Source organism: Sinohyriopsis cumingii, chromosome 3, assembly GCF_028554795.1.
Source record: "Sinohyriopsis cumingii isolate HCF-2022 chromosome 3, ASM2855479v2, whole genome shotgun sequence".
NCBI classification, from domain to species: domain Eukaryota; kingdom Metazoa; phylum Mollusca; class Bivalvia; order Unionida; family Unionidae; genus Sinohyriopsis; species Sinohyriopsis cumingii.
This window is the reverse complement of record NC_142963.1, coordinates 79,030,452-79,054,537: the sequence shown is the minus strand read 5'-3', so window position 1 is coordinate 79,054,537 and position 24,086 is coordinate 79,030,452. Positions and strand designations below refer to the sequence as shown.

At 35.3% G+C, this 24,086-nt stretch overlaps 1 protein-coding gene across 2 annotated transcripts in view; it reads left to right on the top strand.

Annotated features, from left to right (window-relative positions):
• LOC149803166 (katanin-interacting protein-like) overlaps positions 1-24,086 on the top strand; it is a 225,754-nt gene that overhangs the window by 108,016 nt on the left and 93,652 nt on the right. For both annotated transcript variants that reach the window (XM_089952787.1, XM_089952785.1), the window contains exon 16: positions 3,301-3,955. In XM_089952787.1, coding sequence (XP_089808913.1) covers positions 3,301-3,955 — 655 coding nt within the window. The remainder of the gene's footprint in view (positions 1-3,300; positions 3,956-24,086) is intronic.

Genomic DNA, 24,086 nt, shown 5'->3' with positions numbered 1-24,086 from the left:
TACTCTAAGCCTCTGACATTCACCCAGTGAAATCAGTAATCAAGTTAGTTACTGTGCTTGTAATGGTGGCCATACTGGCTGTCACTCCAAGAGTACTCTAAGCCTCTGACATTCACCCCGTGAAATCAGTAATCAAGTTAGTTACTGTGCTTGTAATGGTGGCCATACTGGCTGTCACTCCAAGAGTACTCTAAGCCTCTGACATTCACCCAGTGAAATCAGTAATCAAGTTAGTTACTGTGCTTGTAATGGTGGCCATACTGGCTGTCACTCCAAGAGTACTCTAAGCCTCTGACATTCACCCAGTGAAATCAGTAGTCTAGTCATAGACAGTGATAATAGTTTTAGAAGCAGAGTATGTCAAGAATAATTTTATAGAATAAATTAATTGTTGGTTTTTGTCAACTTATTATAATACCTCTACTTTGAATGCATAGGAAAGATTGTTCCCTTTCATTGTTTTAAGTCTTTTTTGTCCTGTCACAGGGTCAATATATTTAGGTTAAGAGTACTTTCATTGAATTTATTTCCTTTGTGATAATTAATATTTACTTGGTCTGATGGAAAATTTTAACATCGTTTTGAGGTGAGTTCTGTAATCATTGGCTACTTTTTTTTTTCTAACTGGTTCAGAATTGTGTATCTGCATATTTGGTTTATACATGATATTCTGTTTCATCCTCAATCCAGCCATCATTCATACATCCTTAACTAGAGTATAGTTCTGAAACAATTCAAGACATCTCCATGAAACTTGGTATATTTATCATACTAGTGGTCCAGATATGACTATTTTGGTTCTGATATATTTAAGGTTTTTATTGTGTTATCTGGGACAAAACTCTTGAACCATTCAGGCTATCTCTGGGAACATTGTACATAAATTATCAGACTAGTGGCGAAGATCTGCCTTTTGCTATTCACAGTTCTTTAATTTTAGTATTTTGAATGTTTACCTTTGTTTGTCTGTTCATATATCCATGCAGTATTCACACGTTTTGTTTATAGAACATAACTTGACAGCTATTAAGGGTGTCTAAACTTTCAACACATAATAGGCATTGGTCCAGATATGCCTTTTCCTATTCACAGTTCTTAAGATTCAGTATTTTTAATGTTTTGTCAGTTTTTCCATTCTTCCATTGTTCGAGCTTTGCTTGCTGAGACAAAACTCCAAAACTATTTAGGGATGTTCCATTCAAACATACATTGTACCTAGGGAAGACAGTGTTTTAAAGGTATATGCCAGGTTACTTTAGTTACTGATTTCATATGAAAAATATACCAAATTCTAAATTGCATCTGTGGGTATATTGAAAGTGCCTTCCCAGGGTTCCAAGTATGTTTTACTGCATGGGACTACCCTTAAGAGAGTTCTCCATAATTTGGTACACATATAAGACTACTAGTGCAGATGCCTTTTGCAATTAACAATTATTTGATTTCAATATTTTTTTGTGAAACATTTTGTTCCGTTTGGTTCTTCATCCATCCATGAAAAGTACATGCTTTAATTTCTGAATCAAAACTTGTTATGCCCATTGTTTCTCTGCATACTCTATATACATTGCTTCCCTGTATCCTTTATAAATACAAACTTCATATATATGAAGTGTGCCCATCGATTCCCTGTATACTTTATGTATACAAACTTCATATATATGAAGTGTTCCCATCACTTTTCTGTATACTTTGTATATACAAACTTCATATATATGAAATCTTCATCAAAGCCTTCTTTCCCCTAACAGGCATGGGGTATAGATGTAACAGGCATGGGGTATAGATGGTTCTTGTTGGGGTCAGCTTTATATAGAGTAATAATTGTGTTGACAGAGTCAAGCTTCACATAAAATATTTGTAAAAATAATGTGCACAAAATTAATTAATGTCATGATATATACTGTATAGAAAAGTCTCTATCATGCTATTTATCATTGTGGCATAGTAGTAAAACTAAGGCTTATTCAGAACCAATGATCAAACTGCTAACTGCAGTGGTGAAGGGGACCCGAGTGGCCGAGCGGTCTAAAGCACTCTCCATTACGGATCACTGCCATCTCACCTCTGTTTGCGTGGGTTCAAGTCTTGGATTCGGCCAATGTGGGTATGTGAGAAAACTTGCCAGTAGCTTCTCGAGGGTCGTTGGCTCTTTCTGGGGATTTCCGGGGTTCTTCCTCCACCATTAATACTGGCCGCTATGTATAGCCTATCGTGTGCTGAAAAATGGCGTTAAACCCTACAACAACAACAGCAGTGGTGAAAACTTAGTGTGGAACAACTGTACTATCCAGAATAATGCACATCATGTAAGACAAGAGCAGCAATTTCCTTGATTTTCACCTTTGATTGATACCATAATTTTACTGCAGGAAATACTTCTTAAGTTCTTTTGTCTTTGATTAACTGGAAATTTATCAGCTCTGTTGGCACCAAGCTATTAGCTATGGTTAACATGTTCTGTGTTTGTATGAATCATCCTCAAACTTAGTAGCAATCTGCATAAATGCATTGTAGAGTATTGAACACCTTTATGGAGTTACTTTCCCCTGTCTGGTTTTGATCTTAAGTAAATATACATGTTCAGCATAATCATTGACTACACTGCTCTTATTACTGTACAAAGGTAATTACTTTTGAATATTTCATCATATTTTTTGTATTACTGTACAAAAGTAATTGCTTTAAAATATTTCATCATATTTTTTGTATTACTGTACAAAAGTAATTGCTTTTAAATATTTCATCATATTGTTTATAACTGCTTAGTATTATTTATATGTAAAATGAAGATTGTTAGACTAAGAATTCTTTTTCTTCCATGAACCTTAATAATATATTATTACCCAGTATCCTGTGAAATATTATTGTTATAGTACTATGCCTGTATGGAACACTACCATGGACATTTCACTTAATCTTATAAAATACGTGTAGACTAGAAGCTGTCTTGTGATACCACCGCCATCAAAGACTGCCTGGCTTGAGAGACCATATTCTCACTACACTAATTATTCAATTCTTTTGTGTTCTGACCTTTATGAGAGATCACCTGTCTTAAAAGACCACTTTTTCTTGGCAGAAGGGGTGGTCTCTAAAGAAATGTTATGTTATATTGTGAAGATTCTGAAGATAATGATTGTAAGGTTGATAGATGAAAAACCAAACTTGTCAGATAGTTGATGCTTTCTTGGAGAACATTTCTTGCATTTTTAAAAAAATTTATGTATGTTAATGTTTGGATATGAAAATACAAATATCTTCTGCTTTGAAATTCAGTTGTTTGTTTTTTTATTTCAGGAACTTGACATAGGTGTGAAAGATGTGCAGATTTTCATAAAAGGGCAAATGGTGTTTAGTGGACAGATTGATAAAGGCTGTGGAAACCAGGTATTTGACTATGGTCACATCATAGATTTAACAAATAAAGATGAGCCAAAAAGAGAATCTATGCCAGAAGAACCATCCACTTTAACCATGCCAAAACATGCCTTAGATCATTTAGAGCCTAAGGAGGTGAAACCAAAGACTGAAGAAGTTCTGTCAGGACCTATTAAACCTCACATTCAAACTGAAATAATTATTTCTTCAAGATCACACATTGGAAGGTCAGAAAATAATAGCACTCACATTCAGTCATCACCTCAAGCTGTTACGCGCAGAAGATCTCCATCACCCAAAACAAAAAATAATAATAAGACTGATTTAACTCACCACAACACCTCACCATCACCTGTTCAAACGGAGACTAGGAACAGTTTGAGTCGGCTATCAATGTCATCTGCTTCATCTGGTGGTGACTCACAGCCTGATTCCCGTCCAACTTCAGCCCATTCTGCTGCATTTGAGAAACCTCCAGTCCGCAGTGAGACTAGGACTTTACAGCACCCACCTGATACAAATATTCGAATACCAAGTATCGGCTCAGAGAGTGATGAAGATGAAAATCATAAAGGTCAGCTATAGTTTCTATAAAAATTGAATTAGCTTTGATCAGTCTGAATTCTTATATCCACACTTCTGATTTTTTCTTCATTAAATTAATATAGTAAACCATTACAACAAAAAAGGAATTTTCAGTCTACAGAAACTCCATTTCAGAGCAGAATTTTTAGTATGAGGAACTGTTCTGTCTTTCTCTCTCTCTTTCTCTCTCTCTCTCACATTGTGTGGATACCTGTTGGAGAGTATCCTAGGTCCTTCTTTTGTCTAGGAATTCATCCCACATTCTACCTCCTTTATGCATTTTATATTCAGTGCTTGCATTGAATGGATATCAGAATAGAAATATTCCCATATATTTCATCCTGATTTTGTGGAATAAGGAACAGCTGTTAATATGGAATGTGTGTTTGTTTTACTCTATGTGGCTGATACATAGAAATAGCTGACATAAAATGTATTCAGAAAGATGTATCTTTACTTTATTTTCCAAATGGTCTTTGAATTACATTTTCCAAATGATCCTTGAACTTCATTTTCCAAATGGTCTTTGAATTACATCATTCAAACAGACTCATAAATATGCTTTTATCCACTTGTGTTTTTCATTTTTGCATCAGATCTGGGAAAATATGCAACATGTACAGTGTTATTATATCCTGAAAACAGGCTTGTCTATGATGCATGTGTCCATCTTCCCTGTCTGGGATGTAACTCCTATATTACTAATAGTGTTTGCAATCTAGTTTTAATATGGACGATTGGTTCATCAGAAACAGTCAACAATTTTTTTCTTCTGTATTTTCCATGGACAAAATTATTGTCTGCTCACTTGGCCTTATGGCATCTTGTGTCTGTCCATCAACAATTGCTTGTTTTCACTCTGGAGACCATACTTCTAATCTGATTTTGATTAAACTTGGAACACAAGCTTTTGTTAATTTCATAAAGCAAATTCTGAATTCTGTGTTGCTTGACAGGTTACACACACACTAATTAGTAAAATAATTTATTATATGCTCATTTTTGTCTCTGTTAAGTTTACATTGACAGAATTGTGCAATATTTTATGATATACTTCAGATGTACTTTATGTAGAATCGACACAGATAAATCCAGTCCATAATCACGAAATTTCATGGAATCAACAAAAATACCAAAATCTGTTCATTCCAGACCAAATGGAAAAGTTGTTGCAATGCGCATTCATTCACAATCTGACTCTAAATTTCAATTTTAAGTAGACCAAAGTTTTCTTTCAAAAGTGATTTCTAGGATGCAACAAAGTTCAAATTTATCTGGGTGTAGTTATGTGTGCATTAATAATGTTGTTGTTCTGTACTGATGAATCTTGTTTATTTAGTTTGGAATACAGTATAAATTCAGTTTCTTATAGTGTATATTTGTTTATATAATTAAGCCTTAGGGAGAATAAAAAAATGAGCATATCATGAAAAGGTTGCTGCATTTGTATGGGAAAATATGAACTTGTTTTGTCGGATGGATACACTACACTCCAAAGGTCGTTAAGTGTATCCATCCGAAAAATTTGTTCATATTTTCCCATACAAATGCAGTAACCTATAAGTGTTGGTTTTCTACTAGTGATTACAGCTGTGTAAAATAACAATGTGCTCACAGTGGGATATCTTTAGATTACAGTATGAAAGGAATAAAACAACTACTAGCTTTTTCCAATTAATATATTGTTTAATTGAGCTGCAAAAGATAGATATTGGCCTCTGCTTGGTGTTGGCCAATAATTTATTTCAGAGCTCAGTAAAACAGTGTATTGAACTCAACAGAAGCCCATAATTGTATAATTAGATAAAGATCTCAAATGAGTTTCATAATGAGTGAGATCCACACATATTAATGAACTAATAGTGCATCCAAATAGCTAAACTTATTACTTCTCTGGAGGACTTATTTTTGGTCTAACTAGGATTAAATTTGGAATATATGTTTACACCATCAAGATCTCAGATGCACTGGATAATGCACGAGACTCATTTATGTTAATGAGATGATTATTCATCTCATTGGTAGAGCTTTTACTGTATTGTTTTCAGTATTGCTAGTCTGATTTTGATCAAACTTGGAAAATAGGCTTACATCATTATGATCTCAGTCATGTTAAATAATGAACAGTATCCACATACAATCATAAGTTAATAGTAGATCTGATTGGATGAGCTTGTTACCACTCTGCAAACCAAATTTAGATAAGTTTTGCTCAAGCATTTTTAAAGAAAGCTTATGATCATTAACAAGTGAGATCTGCTGATATTAATGAGGCAATGTTAAATCTGACTGGCTGAGTTTGTTACATATGTAGAGATCATTACAATAATCAAGATCTCGGATGAGTTTTTGCTTGTTAGCTAGAGCAACACATCAATTATGCCTACATCTTTGGAAGTATTGTTGCAGACCGTAATAAAATAGGTCATTTCTAGATAAAATAAAGGTTGGGGGATAGTTTGTACAGGATCAGGTTCTTACTATAGTATTATGCTTAATTATGTACTTATATTATATTATTATACTGAAGCCTGCTTAATGAAATTGTCAGCTATTCAGTTATATAATCCAAGTGAACAGCATTAGACCCACTTAAACCCTTTGTTGCATACTGTCATTAATCTAAGGATACAGATCTTTGTGGGCATAGTTGAACATTTTTTAGCACAACTTTTCATCTTTTGTCCTCCAAATATTGACCCAAGGTGCACTTTTTCATCAGAAAAAAATCGATGAAAAAAGTACAGCTTTTTTTCATCCCTCTATGTCTCTGTTGGTCTCCTTTTGATGGCCATAGTCACGAAAGGTGGTAAAAACAGTAAAATGGCAATGAATATCTATTTTAAAACAATGCATCCAGCAGTAGAAACATTAAAGGTTTGTGTTAGTCTGCCTCTTTGCAGTGTAAAGTATTTGATGGCTGTTAGTGTAATGTATTGTTGAGGTCAAAGTTGCACCTGTGGTCATGTAAATTTTAATTTATTTTGAGGTTGAAATAATGATAAAAGAGACTATATCTGTCATTTAATTATTGATTTGTTAGTTGTTAAAGAAAGTAATTCAGAAAACATGGTTATTTATTATATTAAATTCCAGTAGATAACAAGTGTACACTAAAGAAAAATGAGAACAAGATCTGGAATGGAAAATTCCATGGTTTAGCTCATTTCAAAATAACCAGATATTCAGACATGTTAATGTTTTCATAAATTACTTGAGTACATAATAAAACTTTTATTGCAATAATGTTCAATGATAGTACAGTGCAGACCACAAAGTTAAGGTGGAATAATTGTCAAAGCAAATAAGATTATCTCACTTTTAAAACACTATTAGTGCAATATGTACCATTACTTTCCTTTGTGCATCTAAAATGTTGTTTTCCCCAAATTTGGAAGATGAGGGACACAGTGTCTACTGCCCTTTGGATCCAGTGTGCCACACTGCTTGCAGCCATCATGAGTTCTGCTTCAGGTAAAGCTGTACCGATTAATCAGCCATATTCATAATTGGGCTGAGTATAGGAACAATCAGTATTATCAGTATTGGCAGAAAGAATCGGTGCCGATGTAAACAAATTTCCAAAATATAAATTTAATAACATTCATCTTGACGTGGCTTGAATTTTAAATCAGAATTAAATAGTGGAATTTAAGGAAAAAATATTTGATTTGGGGGTTAATTGAAAGAGTATATTCTTAAAAGTAAATACTTTTTTAACAAGCTTGCTGTAAACTACTGCTGATTGTCTGCTCACAACACATTATCAATACCATGCATGCACTCATCTCAATCACAGCAGCCAACCAGCCAGTGAGGCCTCATGTGGCCGTTGAACTTTCAGCATACACATTACAGGGATGGTCCTGGCTTATAAAAAGTTGTCGCCCAAAAAAATCACCAATCTCAATATTTTGTTGCCAATTTTCAAAAAATGTCGACAGAATAAGTATTGAATATTTTTCCAAGACTATTAATGTAATAGGCAATGAAAATTGAAAAGATGGGATAGTTATTACTTTATTGACAACAAGCAATACATATTACAAAATAAATCATTACATGACTGTTTTGCACTACTTCCATGGTCTTTGCATTGCGCATCACCGTTAGTGCATAGGTCTAACTGTTGTCACCTGAAATAAATGCATTATCAAATGTAAAATATCCACTTTCCTACAGTCTCTCTTTTTGAAATAGAAACATCAGGTATTAAGCAAATCTATATTATGCATATTCTTTTTCAAATAATAGTTTTGTAAGAAACTTTATTTTAGATAATGACATTTTAATACTAAAACCCTATGATCATACTTTGCAATGTAAGATAAGTGACTTATAATGCGACCGTCGATTTCACGCATTCAGGAATTAAATGCCCCCCCCCCCCTTTTTTTTTTTTATGGCTAGCTTCACAAAGTACATCTCCGTCAACCAGGCATTCAGAAATTTATTTATGCTGCGCTTTACATGCTTTGCTTGTTAGTGAATTGCTTCTAAATCTCAGGAATGATCACTGAATGCTGTAGATTTTTTCTCGACAAGCAAATTATGATCTCCATTCCCACCAATGAAACTTACACGAGTCAACTTGACCTGGCATTACTGTACCATATATATAAGCATTGATTATTAAATTAAAAGAAGGAACAAAGAAATATAACACAGAGCATATTTATGTGCCCCCAAAAAACTAATACGGAATAAATATGTTATTTAGTAAAGAGTTTTATTTGCATTTATGAGTTAACAATAAGAAATAAGGTGGTGTATAAAATGTGGGAAATAGTTATCACATGTATGGTAGCCTGAGACCACATTTGAACTGTTAACCTAAATCCGCACCCATTTTAGGCATTGTTAGTTATAACAAAAACAGGGCATGGTTTACTTGTCAATCAAATGCTAGTGCTTTCACTAATTGTAGAACAGGTGGTTTCTTGAAATAATCGGTCTCATAATCAGTATCGGCAATTTTAATAATCGGCTGTGCATGGTGTCTGCATAGTCGGCAAAAAGTGTTATCGGTACAGTTTTAGCTTCATGTTTTGGGACTTGGCTGAAAGAGGTTAAGGTACAGGGCAATATTATTTTGCTGTACAACTCTCAAAAGTAGAAAAAGTTACAGTATACATATCTTTCACCTATGTGAGTTGACAGTTATTTTGGATCATTACAACGAAAGTTAAGTGCTATCTAAAGCAGGCATCTTATGAAAATGACTCCTCCTGTGTGTTCAGAAAATAAACTTGAAATAGCACAGATCACACTAACTTTGCCTGTCCTTTAAATACAGAAATGAATTTTCACAGTATGGCATTACCATTGTCTGAAAGAGCACTTATGAAATTTCATAATATTTTTTAAAAAAACAAGTTATCAGCTTATTTTGATATGCTTGTCATAAGAAGGAATGTATTATATTCTGATGTTCTCTGTTCATCTGTCATCCATCTGTTATCAATTTCATTTCTGCACAAGAACTCAAATTATCTACTGTCATCAGTTACCAAACTATATACATGTAGTTGACATTCACATGATAAGGAAGAACATGATCAATATTGGGGTCAATGATCAAGGTCATTGTACCAAAAGAAGACAGTTCACAAACATTGAGGATGACTTGTTCTTGGGGCTAGGAAGAAGCCTGTGAATTTTAGGGTCAAAAGGTCAAATGTCAAGGTTGATGTGGCACAAATAAAATTTTATTAGTTTTGCAGAATAACTTTTGTCCAAAAGTCAGTTCTGTGACCAAACTTTGTGGATGGCTCGAACTTAGAATCATAAAGAAACTTATAGAGTATAGGCTGTAAAGGTCAGAGGTGGTGGTCATTGGAAGTCAAGTACATAAAAGAATTTGTGCACATTAGGTTTAGTTCAAGACCACATACCTTGACCAAGTCCTTGGGACATGTTGATCAATATTCTCCATAGTCAATCATACTGTGTATTAAACATAGATGGGCATATAATGTGCCATTTGTGGTACTCTGTTGTTTGGGGGCTTTTTTGTTTGTTTTTGTGTTATGTTTTTTTGGGGGGCGGTTGAGTTCATCTGCTCATAGACCAGAAAAGCTTACTGGAATGATCTGTTATCCATTTTTCTATACATTTGTGAGCACAAATTTGTTATCATTTTTTTAAATCCTAAACTATTTGGATGAATGCCATGAAGGTTTACAAACACACATTCACCTCACGTCTAGCTGATCATAAATGAAAATGAAGCCACTCAGACATCCAGTTGGCTGCCACAGTTGCTACCTTGAAAATTGTGTTACCACTACTCCTTTTGAATAGTATCAACATGAGGTTTTCACTAAAAGACCTCTTGTGCTCTCTAGTTGGTCCTAAATGAAAATGGTGTTGTTCTGATGTCCAGTATAGCCACAATTGCAGCCATCTTGAAAATCATGTTATCACTACTCCTTCTGAACAGAAAGTCATATCAACATGGGATTTTTTACCAGAAGACTTCTTTTGATGCCTAGGTGATTTGAAATAAAAATGGTTCAGCTCTAATATGCTATATGGCAACAGCTGCCATCTTGAAAATCTTGTTATTGCTACTCTTTCACAACAGATGGTCATATAAACATGGGGTTTTCACTTAAAGGTTTCTTTCAAAGTCTAGTTGGTCCTAAATCAAAATGGTGCCAAACTGATGTCTAGTATGGTCACCCATAGTAACCATTTTGAGAATCTTGTTCTCATTACTTCTCAACAGAATGGTATATTAATATGTGGTTTCTACCAGAAGAATATTTATGATATATGGTTGGTTGTAAATTAAAATGATGCCAGTCTGTTCTCTAATGTGGCCACCATGGTGGCTATTTTGAAAATCTGTATTATTGCTACTTCTAGATGCAAGGTCATATCAACCATTGATTCACCCCACTAGTAGATGTAAGGGGACCTCCCTCTCATAAGAAAATTCTTAACATTGCCTCAGCTGTCTGAAGCAGACAGCTTATGAAAATGACTACTCATGTGTGTGAAATAGCACAAATCACACTAACTTTGCCTGCTCTCAGAATACAGAAATAAACTTTCACAGAGTAGGCATTACTATATTCTGAACATGCACTTATGAAATTTTAAAATATCAGATAAATGTAAAAAGGTTCCTTGTGCTCTGAAACTCATACTTAATCCTTTCATTCACATGTTGAAATAAACAAAATAGTTGGTTCTTGAATACTCTTCTTGAGATATAAACCTTTCTTATAATAGGAATTATCAGTGAAGAAGATTTAAATTTGTAACTCAGTGTAAAAGTGTCAAAGTCCAGAGCAGAACCATAGCCCTGGAACTACTGAATATTTTCTGAGAAAATTTGACGTGTACAACATCTCAAGACCTAAATGTTCCTTTTATGGGTTTCATACCTTAACTCTATTTTAGATAGACATCTGACCCTTGTTAATTACCTTTATATCCAGATAGGATGTTGTATGTATTCTGGCATAGCCCAGGAACCATTCAACATATTTTGATGCAGTTTGGTGTGTGCCTCTATGGGTTTTGTCTCATGTGGAAGAGTTATAGCCCTTTGTGTTCATCGTCACGGTTTGGTTTCTGTAAACTTTGCCACAATTTGTTAAATTTCATCCAGATTTGGCTGTGGTATTGTATGATTGAGACCTTGAAGAAATTTTATTTAAATTGTTTCACATTATCATTTGAAAGAGTTGTGTCCCATATTTTGTCCTAATTTTACTTTCTGCAACATAATTTGATTATGGAATGTTGCATTTCAGCCAAAGTTATGAACCTTGATGTTGATGAGGCCTTGAATTAGTTGAATATGTAATGTTCCATGCCATCATTTAGAAGAGTTAATGCCCCTGAATGCCCATCTCTAAATTTTGTGTGTTTTTTAAAAATCTGATTTTCCTTTCAAGCAAACGTAACTGTTATTATAAGAACTTAACAAATTTGTATGAATTGTCACTATAACGGGATTGCCATACAAAAGCTCTGATAGTCTGATACTGGTGGTCAGTGACTGGTACAAATGTCTGAAATGGTTTATCATTGATCCAATAAACTTGTTGGGTTATCATACAGTTAAAACATCAGAATTTTAGAAGTAAGAACAGATTTGTTGAAGAATACATTTTTCATGGTTTGTCAAGTATTGTTTTGATTATTCCCTGCACTAATAATCACTTTACCTTTTGAGATCAAACTTACACAGCAAATACATTTTCAAGTGAATATGCTGTGCAACAGTTTTTTTTTTACTGTAACCTACTTACCAGGATTTATTCAAATTTGCTTTAATTATGTCCATTCTCTTTGTTTGGAAAGGGCCATGGCTGTTGATATCAAATTTGCATTATGGGTGCATCTTGGAACAAAAGTGGTTGTGACCTACTTTCCTGGATAATATATTTAATTTTACTTGAAACTCATGCCCAGGTTCAAGTTCCAATACCTTTTTACAACCTTTCAAGTGGGGCCCCGAGTGGCCGAGTGGTCTAAAGCGCTTTCCGTTACGGATCACTGCCATCTCACCTCTGTCTGCGTGGGTTCGAGTCTCGGATTCGGCCAATGTGGGTATGTGAGGAAGCTTGCCAATAGCTTCTCGTGGGTCGGTTGTTCTTTCCGGGGCTTTTCCCAGGTTCTTCCTCCACCATTAATACTGGCTGCCATGTATAGCCTATTGTGTGCTGAAAAATGGCATTGAACCCTACAACAATAACAACAACAACAACCTTTCAACCAAATTTACATTGAGTGCATATCTTGATATGAAGGTGAATTTTCATGCTAAAAAAGGCTCTCTGTGAACTAAGTTCAAGGATTAATCCTGTAAAAGTATGTTACACATCAAACTGAGTCATTCTTGCTTACTTTCAAAGGTTTATTGAATATTGAGAATGCTCACAATGCTGTTTCTTTCAAATGCTTTGTCCCCAACTGGTGCCTCTAAAATGGCTTTGATAAAGCAGTTGTAAACATGTTGAATGGTTGGCTAGTATTTTATTGCAGTGATAGCAAAATCTTTACCAGCCTGGTTATAATCAAAGAAATATAAAATGTCCAGTGTATAATAACAGGCTCCAAAGGACCAGATATTAAGCTGTAAATCTAAATACACTTTAAAATATGAATACACATTTAGTACATACATTAATGGTTTCCAGTTCAATCACTGGAATCTGAATTTACATGACCATTTGAAAGCTGCATTATTTAGTGAATGTCACCATGTCCTGTTGTCATCAAGCATCTTGAGCAGGTATAATTAGACTTGAGATTTTAGAAAATTTGAATCTTTTGAATACTCAAACAATTAGGAAGAATTAAAGAAATTTATTAATTACAGTGATCCTCATCTTAAGAAACTCAGTCAAGAGAGGCAGCCCTTTCTAATCATAGGACACTTGTCTAAAAGCAATTTAATGTATTCTAATCATAGGACACCTTGTCTAAAAGCAATTTAATGTATTCTAATCATAGGCCACCTTGTCTAAAAGCAATTTAATGTATTCTAATCATAGGCCACCTTGTCTAAAAGCAATTTAATGTATTCTAATCATAGGACACCTTGTCTAAAAGCAATTTAATGTATTCTAATCATAGGACACCTTGTCTAAAAGCAATTTAATGTATTCTAATCATAGGCCACCTTGTCTAAAAGCAATTTAATGTATTCTAATCATAGGACACCTTGTCTAAAAGCAATTTAATGTATTCTAATCATAGGCCACCTTGTCTAAAAGCAATTTAATGTATTCTAATCATGTGCCACCTTGTCTAAAAGCAATTTAATGTATTTTTACCATTATGCCACCCTGATATAAATCCACCTCAACTCTCTAAGGCCAACATTTTTTTGCAGAAGAGATACAATATATATTAGCGTGTAAGAGAAGTCCAACTGCAGACAACATAGACCTAATCTGCCTTGCATAATGTGCCAACAGATCAGGGTCTGTGTTGTTTGTTCTATTGATTCAGCATAAAAAGCACTACATTGACCCAGAACTGCAGATGCATTATGCAGCAGCAGATCTGCTCTGTACAATTTGCACTTGGACTTGACTAATGAGAATATATGTACAGTAGTCTCATACAAGATACTGTAACAGGATACACTGGTCAACAGTGAAATCATTACTGACTTGAAAAGGCCCTAATCTGTAGTATTTTGGTGTGCCGAACACGAATATAACCGTGAAAAATTTGTATTGGCTCTCGTTTTGAAGATATTCATATACCTCATTTTCTATGTTTCACTGTGTAAATTTCTCCAGTAGGACTGCAGCAACATCCGGAATAATGATGTAACATTGCATAATACCATCATGCTCACATCATCCACAGTTGATTGCATCATTTTCTGATGCAATGCAATACTAATGCCATGCGGCTGCTGAAGTAAGCTGACGTCAGCAGTGTACTATACATGTGTAGGCCTATTATACTAATGCCAGGCGGCTGCTGAAGCTGACGTAAGCAGTGTACTATATAAAGCCCAATCAGATAGGTTCAGCATTTAAAATATTTTAGACGTTGTGCGAGACAGTTCAAGCTACTGTTACATAAAACTTATTATTTTATCCATTTACGTACAATAAAGAACAGTAATGCCTCGAAAGTGTGTTAATACCGCGGACAATTTTTGCTATATTTGTGGGGAAGTGACATTTGCCAACCAGAAGAAAAGTATCAATTCTCAAGTGAAGAAGGCATATCTTTACTTCGGATGCAAGGTTGGTGACCAAGACAAGCCTTGGGCTCCGCATATATGCTGTGCTACATGTACAACACAGCTTTCACAGTGGTTGAATTGCAAAAGGTCATCAATGCCGTTTGCAGTCCCAATGGTGTGGAGAGAGCCAAGCAACCACCTAAATGACTGTTACTTCTGCTTGGTTCCTCCTCTTTCCGGCGGAATAACGAAGCGAAAGAAGTCGAGAATAGTCTACCCAAACATTCCGTCTGCATTGAGACCAGTTCCACATGGTGAGGGACTTCCTATTCCAGAACCTCCAGCAGAATATTCTCTTGATTCATCTGACGAAGACAAAGGTGAGTCGACCTGTTCTTCTCCTGGTCCATCAGCATGCAGTGATCCAGATTTTCACTGTGGTGCATCATCAACCCCACACAGAATAACACAGGAAGAACTAAATGACCTGATTCGTGATTTGGACTTATCAAAGAACAAGGCAGAATTGCTAGGATCAAGACTCCAACAATGGAATCTTCTAGAAGAAGATGTCACAATTACTGCATATCGAAAGCGCCACCAGCAATTGGAGCCTTTCTTCAGAAAGGAAAGTAATCTGATATTCTGTTCCGATATTGAGGGCCTCATGAATGCTTTAAAAATCACTCATGACCCACAAGAATGGAGACTATTTGTGGACTCTTCGAAGCTGAGTCTCAAGGCTGTGCTTTTGCACAATGGAAACATTCTTCCATCTATTCGAGTAGCGTATGCTGTCCACATGAAAGAGACATACGATAACTTAAGGCAGCTACTGAATTCCATTGAGTATAACAAGTACAGCTGGCACCTCTGTGGTGATTTGAAGGTAGTTGCCCTTTTAATGGGACTGCAGCAAGGATATACAAAATACATGTGTTTCTTATGCGAGTGGGATAGCCGAGCAAGGGAAATGCACTACATGAGGAAGGAATGGACTCACAGGCAGAATGTAGCCATTGGAGAGAAGAATATCCAACACCCAGCTCTGGTTGAGGCTCAGAAAATCTTGCTACCACCCCTTCACATCAAACTAGGTTTGATGAAGAACTTCGTGAAAGCCATTGACCGGACTTTGCCAGCATTCCGATACCTGCATGAAAAATTCCCTCGACTCAGCGAAGCAAAGATTAAAGAGGGAGTTTTTGTGGGTCCTCAGATTCGAGAGCTTTTCAAAGATGACCGGTTCAACAACTTGCTGGAAGGTGACGCGAAACAAGCATGGAATGCTTTTCGCCTAGTTTCTACAAACTTCCTCGGAAATGTTAGGGCAGAAAACTATAAGGAACTAGTAGAAGACATGTTGATGAAGTATAAGAAACTTGGCTGCAATATGTCTCTAAAGATTCACTTCCTTCATTCCCATTTGGATTTCTTTCCTAGCAACTGTGGTATTGTTAGTGATGAACACGGCGAACGTTTTCATCAAGATATCGCAACAATGGAACAAAGATACCAGGGAAAATGGTCCACTACAATGCTGGCTGACTACTGCTGGACACTCCTCAGAGATGCTCCCGAACAGCTGTACAAGAGACAGGCGAAGAAATCTAAGATGTAGTCAATGACTTGATTTTTTATAGGTAGGCTATTACAGTTGACCTTTTACTATTGGAATGCATTTCGTTATGTAAACATTAATTTCTTGCAGATTACAAAAAAACTAGAGCCAATTTTGCAATTCGACTGTCATATTCGTGTTCAGCACATAAAAATTGATAAGAATTGACTAATTTTATTTCAGTAACATGACTTTTGTAAAAATTTGTTGTCCAGTGATATCGGTTGCCCTGCACACTTTTAGTATCACACATTTTAAAGAACTAGGGTAGGCTTCCTAATTTTTGTCTCACCTGCAAAGCATAGGTGGGACATAGGTATCCACTTTCCATTAACTTTGACAAAGTTGCTGCCAAGCCTTCAGGTGCCTGTCTAACAGTGGAGTATATTATGATATGATGTTGTCCATCTGTTACCAATTTGTTTTCCACACAGTAACTAGTTGTCTAACATATATATTTATCAACCTTTGTGGATATAATGCACTTGGGGTAAGGAAGAACCCAATCAAATTCAGGCACAAGAGCTTAAAGATCAAGGTCACTGTGACTGAATGAATGAAAATGGTTTTTGCATAGGGGGCACTCACCAGTTATTATGTACTTTTGAGAGAGTGATGTATGTAAGGTGAAGTTTTTTGCATTTGTAACATGCACAATGGAGATAATGTTGGCATACCTCTATGCTACTTTGATGTAATGTGACATTTCTTTGGATACTGTACTGTACTTGTGGAAATTGTACGTGATCTAAGCACATGGTGTAACAAAATGAATGCTCCCATGTGCTTGACAAACTAACCACAATTAGTCAAAAATACACTAACTTTAGCAGTTATTAAAATAGGGAAAACGAATTTTGCTGAAGTAGGCAATAGCAGCTTCTGAAAGTGCAATGCATGAATTACAAAATATCTGAAAAGTAAAAAAAGTTATCTGCTCTTTTTTCTACAATTTACCTCTGAAGTCGAGGAAATGAAAATGACCATGCTGGAGCTAGCAGTTTTTTTATACGAGCACATCTTAAGTGAGCCCAAGCTGTATTATACTCTAGAACCTAAACTACACCCATCATTCATACATCAAAATAAAGGGAATTAAAAGTTCTTTAAACAACACCTAAGATATACAAAGTTTTTATTATATAGCCAGTATAACCAGTGAATAAATCCTGGGAAATTCTTTTTCTTTAAAATTCTAACACTATGCAAAATACGAAACTGTAGAGCAGCACCATAGTAAGTTGACTTCTACACCATTTACTGCTACCAAATTTTGTGGATAGCTTACATTTGTGGTATGGAAGTAACCAATCAGTTTCATGGTCAAAGGTCAAGTACACTGTAACTAAGATAAGGATAATGTTCTCGCACCTTAACTCAAAATGTGTACTATCTACAGTTAGCATACACTGTAAATGGCTTGTACATGGGGTAAGAAAGAACCCTTATAGTTTGGGGTGCAAAAAGGCAAAGGTCAGGTTTACTTGTACTGAAAGAATAAAAATAGTTCTGAAGAAAAGTTTTATTTATCTAAGAGAGGATTACTACACATAATGGGGCCCCAAGTGGCCAAGTGGTCTAAAGTGCTCACCATTACGGATCACTGCACTGCCATCTCACCTCTGTCTATGTGGGTTCGAGTCTCAGGTTTGGCCAATGTGGGTACCTGAGAAAGTTTGCCAGTCACTTCTCATGGGTCAGTGGTTTTTTCCGGATTTTTTTCTGGGTTCTTCCTCCACCATTTATACTGGCCACCATGTATAGTCTATCTTGTGCTGAAAAATGGCATTAAACCTTACAACAACAACAACTACTACACATGGTGCAGGCACATAATGTGGCATTAATGGCATTTTTTTTACATTTAGCTCAGTTTCTCTTACTATATTTTATGTGCATCTCTCCCTCATGATAATACACTTTATTATAACATGATTACAGATATAACACATCATCACTATGACCAAAACCATAGCAGTGTATAACTTAATGGTTGAAGCTTAATGTTATATTTTATTTTTTTCTCTTCTAAACACCATTTTTTGGACAAATTTGTATTATTTATGCTATACCACGGGCAAGTATACAATCAATACACCACATTTAGAAATGTACAGTTCTCATTTTAATGCCCTTTGGAACACAATGTAGTTAGCATATATGGACCCCCAGCTACCACATTATAATGAGAGCATAACTGTTTGTCATAGACAAAGGGGGTCACAGATACAACTTGTTGTGTTGCAGTGATTATATTAAGATCTTTGCATTTAGTTTAGTTTCTCTTATTCTTATGTTCGTGCAGTTATGCACCTTGATACAATTTATATAAATTGGTTACTTATTCATCATGAGAGATACTGTTGTCATGCTCTAGTGATGACATGCAGTTTTTGCAATTTGGCTCAGGTTCTCAATGAAAATCTGACATAATACACCATTGAAGGAGGCAGAGTATTACATTCTGTGGAATTCTTGTGGAATCTTGAAGTTCAATTTTATGAGTGGCCATTTATCATGTCCGCCTAGCTTTTTACAAATTAGAGACCACCAGGACCACTACCTATGCTGTGGATAATAAGTACATATTTGAATCATTTTTATGGATCAGGATATTAATTTTATATGGAGATAAGTAATTGATGTAGCTGTACTTAAGTTGCATTTCCTTGCTAGTAAAGTCTGTATATTATATTGAAGTTTCAAAACAGAAATTTATGGAAAGTGTATTTTCCACCCCTTAAAGTTGTTTAACATTATTTTCTTATGTATAATTTTTGTACTTTACTAAAAAAAAATTTTTTCAAATAGCACTAATACTGGTATTTTGTTTGTGGATATGCCATGTATAAAATGGAATTTGATAGAATGGCATTGTAAATTTAGTAATAAAATTTATGTAAAAACATGATAGATAAATGAATATCTTAAACATCATAAAATTTGCACAGGTTGAAAATGATACACAAAAAAAGTAAAAAATTTCAGTATGACTCATCTGTTGAGATCAAATCAATTTTCTGCAACAGAAATTGGTAAAATGGTGCAGGCTGAAAATGGATTGGTCAAGTGGTCAAATGATGTTCAGGCAAACCACTTCATAAACCATTTTATTACAGGATTAAGAAGTAGGTAGCAAGATATCAGACCGATGTGGAGCAGGGTATGCACTATTTGTTCTGTTTTGAGTATTTAGCATAGAGTCTTGTCATCTGTAGAACTAAGCAATGTCAGATCAATGTCTGTAGAAGTGTACAATGGCAGATCTTTGTAGAATTATGCAGTAGTAGATCTGTGTGTCAATAGAATTATGCAATGATAGATCTGTGTGTCAATAGAATTATGTAATGATAGATCTGTGTAGAATTATGCAGTTGTAGATCTGTATGTCAATAGAATTATATGTATGTGTGTGTGTGTGTGTGTGTGCGCTTTGGATTTTTAATGTAGCTTTAACAATTTTTCAGTCATATCACTATGATGTCTGCAGTGGCAGTTTTATAGTGATGTCTAGCACTGGGACATCATGGCGCCGACATGTAGCATGATGTCCCACCCAGTCACATTGTCCTGACTCTAGGCAGACCAGTGCTAACACTAACGTCTTATTGCGGAGCGCCTAGCAAGGTAGCTGTTAGTAAAACTTTTATATAAGTCTGCTCTGGTGGCCTAGTGGTTAGAGCATCCGTTTTGTATGCAGGAGGTCGCAGGTTCAAACCCCTACTGAGTCATACCATAGAATTATGCAGTGGTAGATCTGTGTATTATTATGAAGTAGTAGATCTGTGTCCACATAATTGTGGTAGATCTGTGTTGAATTGTGCAGTAGTAGATCTGTCATTAGAATTATGTAATGGTTGATCTGTGTAGAATTATGCAATAGATCTGTGTCATTAGAATTATGCATTGGTATATCTGTGTAGAATTATGCAGTAGTAGATCTGTCATTAGGTTATGTAATGGTAGATCTGTGTAGAATTATGATGTAGATCTGTTTCATTAGAATTATGCATTGGTATATCTGTGTAGAATTATGCAGTAGTAGATCTGTCATTAGAATTATGTAATGGTAGATTTGTGTAGAATTATGCTGTAGATCTGTTTCATTAGAATTATGCATTGGTATATCTGTGTAGAATTATGCAGTAATAGATCTGTCATTAGAATTATGTAATGGTAGATCTGTGCAGAATTATGCTGTAGATCTGTTTCATTAGAATTATGCATTGGTATATCTGTGTAGAATTATGCAGTAGTAGATCTGTCATTAGAATTATGTAATGGTAGATTTGTGTAGAATTATGCAGTAGGAGATCTGTCATTAGAATTATGCAATGGGAGATCTGTGTAGAATTATAGAGTAGTAGATCTGTCATTAGATTTATGTAATGGTAGACCTGTGTAGAATTATGCAGCAGTAGATCTGTGTCTATATAATTATGCATTGGGATATCTGTGTAGAATTATGCTGTGGTAGATCTGTGTCATTAAAATTATGCGTTGGTAGATCTGTGTAGAATTATGCAGTAGTAGGTCTGTGTCTTTATAATTATGCATTGGTATATCTGTGTAGAATTATGCTCTAGTAGATCTGTGTCATTAAGTTAATGTAATGGCAGATCTGTCTGTAGATGTGTGCTTTGGCAAATCTGCCTGTGCAGCACATATTTTGCTGCACATTATTTTACACAGTTGAGGAGCTGTGGTGGTGCAGTGGTTAACATGTGAATCTGAAGTCCAAAAGGGTGCAGGTTCAAGTCCTACCATCAAATAAATCTGGTTGGCTACTGTGGTGTGTCCTTGGTCAAGGTATTTTATTCTACTGAGTACTAATTTGTGTTGCTATGCTGCAAAACACCATAACCAAACGTAATGCACAGTTTACAGTGGTATTCATATGTTGAAAATACACTGTACTACTTTTCTAACTGCTGCTATATGACCAGGTCCTACTATATTTAACCAGATGTAAACTCCTCCCAGATCTCTACTAATGGGAGTTTTGTAAATGCTTTAATTAAAAATGTATTGTTTTTGTGGGTTATGGGTAGGTTTGGTGGCAGTCAGTCATCCAAGAAACAAAAGGCTGATATAATGAGGGGATATTTATGGAGGTATAAGCAACAGCCTCTTTAGGCTGTTGTTCCATGCACTGAAATCTGGGAGGATTTTTTTTTGCATGTCCAAACCCAGTGTGTTACAGACACTATGCCTAACCCTAATCGTCATCACCTTGAGCTTGTCCTGGGGTAGTGTGTGTGTACGCACATGTGTACATGTTTGCATACTTTATTTCAGGTCTTGTTTTGTAGTGCAGATGAACTCGTGCCAAAATATTTCCATGATAACTGTATTCATTTGCTGCCTTTCAAACTCATTATTTACATAGGTGCCTTGAATGAATATACTGAGTGACATTTGTCTGCTGATTTTGCTATTGCCATAAAGCTCAGGCTTGGAACTGTTAACAAATTCACACAACAGAATGATGTTAAACAGTGTAGTAAATGATGAAGATGCATTTTTGAATTTTGGAGATGCAAAGGGAACCAGTTTATATGGTTTGAGATCTGTGCAAACTGCTTAAGAATCTACTGTATATTTACACATACAAGTCTGATCCAACTGCATAAAATCCATATCTGCCATAACATATGCATCAGCAGATCTGGGTCTGTGCAGTTTGCTAGCAGTAATCACCAGAACAAACAAAATAGATCTTGATCTACCAGTGCATTGTTTGATGGCAGATCTGGATCTGTGGTATTTGCAGCTCGACCTGACTAATAACTAAGTATACATGATATGACCTTTCATATGATTCGTTTGGTAAATTTTCAATTTTATCAATATATGCCAAAATGACAGTGCATGCATATTCCTTGTGTTGGAATAATAGTCTATACGATCACTTGTACAAACATAGTTATTTACTGTTTATGCTCGCTTATATGTCAAGTTGAACTGCAAGCTGCACAGACCCAGATCCTTGGGCACTTAATGTGCTGGCAGATCTGGGTTTATACAGCTTGTTAATAATCAGCAGAACAAACAACTTAGAACCTGTTCTACTGGCACATTTTTGGACTCGATTCATATGTGAGTATATGTGGTAATATAATCATAATCTCCATCATTGCTGTCATCCTAGGTTTTTATAAGACCTAAAGATGATTAGGGAGGTACCAGTGATACACACTTTGACATCTAAAGAGATATCTTCTTTTGGCTATTTCATCATATTTATCCAAATGCAAGACATATCCAGTTGTGGACAGCAGAGAGCCAGACCTGTAGTATATTTTTGGCATATTTAAGTCTATGCATTTCACTACTTGGTGTATACAGGAACACTATATCTATTAAGGTAAACTTTTCCAGTCAAGGAGTATCTAAGTGTTGCAGTAGGGGTCTTTAATTTTACATTTGACTGGATATAAGTTGATTAGTATGGTAATATAACAGTTCACTTCACAAAAACAGTACCAAATCTCATTTCCATTCTTCATTAGTCATTCAGTGTTCTCAAAGAATGGAAAACATTTGTGTACTAGGTAAAAGCCCTATTATCAAAGTATGTAGAAAACAGACAGACTTTGATAAGACAGGTGAAATGAATGATCTGATTAGCACTACAGCATATCAAATATTGGTTTACACTGCCCCTATGTAACTGACTGACATTCTGAAATTGAACACCGCTTACAATGTTTGAAATAATGGAACTTGAAAAGGAAAGGGTACCAATAACTAAATTGTTGATTACATTCAATATGTCAGCTTGATAGAAAGCCTAAATACGTGTGTAGAAGATAGATGTCTGAAGGAATCAAGACTGTAGCTGAAATCAGTTATCAGAAAGTGTCATTTGATTCCATCAGATATCGTTTACAGATCTCTTCTATGGAGAAGAAATATTCATATTTGTGCTTTATTTAATTGGGGGAAAAAAATTCTGATTGTTTGCATAATGTTTGGAGACTACATAAGTATAAAGTATTGTGTGTAACACTTCCATAATCATTTTTCATTGGATTTCACTTTCAAAAGCCCGTTGAGGAAGAAGGCATGTTTTTGCAACTCGATTTGTGCTAAACTTTAAACATATAGAAAAATGACAGTACCATAGAAGTGGATCCTGAAAAGTTTTCAATCAGCAAAGTTTCAAATGTGCTGTCAGCTAAAAAAAATATTAATTTTAAAAATTTAACATGAAAGGTTTTTGGTACAGGAAAAAAATGTGTAAATAGTGAATGAAACAAAAGTATGATATAGGTATACAAAACAACTTCAGTTTATTTGGAATAATCAGAAACTTCATGAAGTTACATTTCTACACTTAACGTCATACATTTTACACACAGATGTTTGATTAAGTTTTGTGTGTATTGAGGGTTATTATCAAATTTAATGCATTGACAGCATACATGGTAAGTAGAAACTTTTGGCATTCATTGTTAGTAGAACTGCAATTATCTGTGTATTAAATGGCAACCAACATGGGTGTTGGTCATGTCCGCTGGGCTGAAATTTTGGCACAGCAAAACAGAGTACTTCAGAGGAAGAGAAAACGCTGGTACCAGTCTATCGGAGGTGACCCAGCTGTGGATCAGTCTACTGAAGAAGATGACAAAGATGATAACACTAGACAGCACCAGTTTTTGCCCAAGCTGGGTATCAACCGTTCTCAACCAGAACCAGCTACCCTTAATTTGAACAGAGAATCACATGCAGTTACAGAGAGGCAGGTTCAGCATCCAAGGCAACCATTATTTCCATCCATAGAGAACACAAATTTTCCAGCAGGAGTTAAGACTTACATTCAACCGG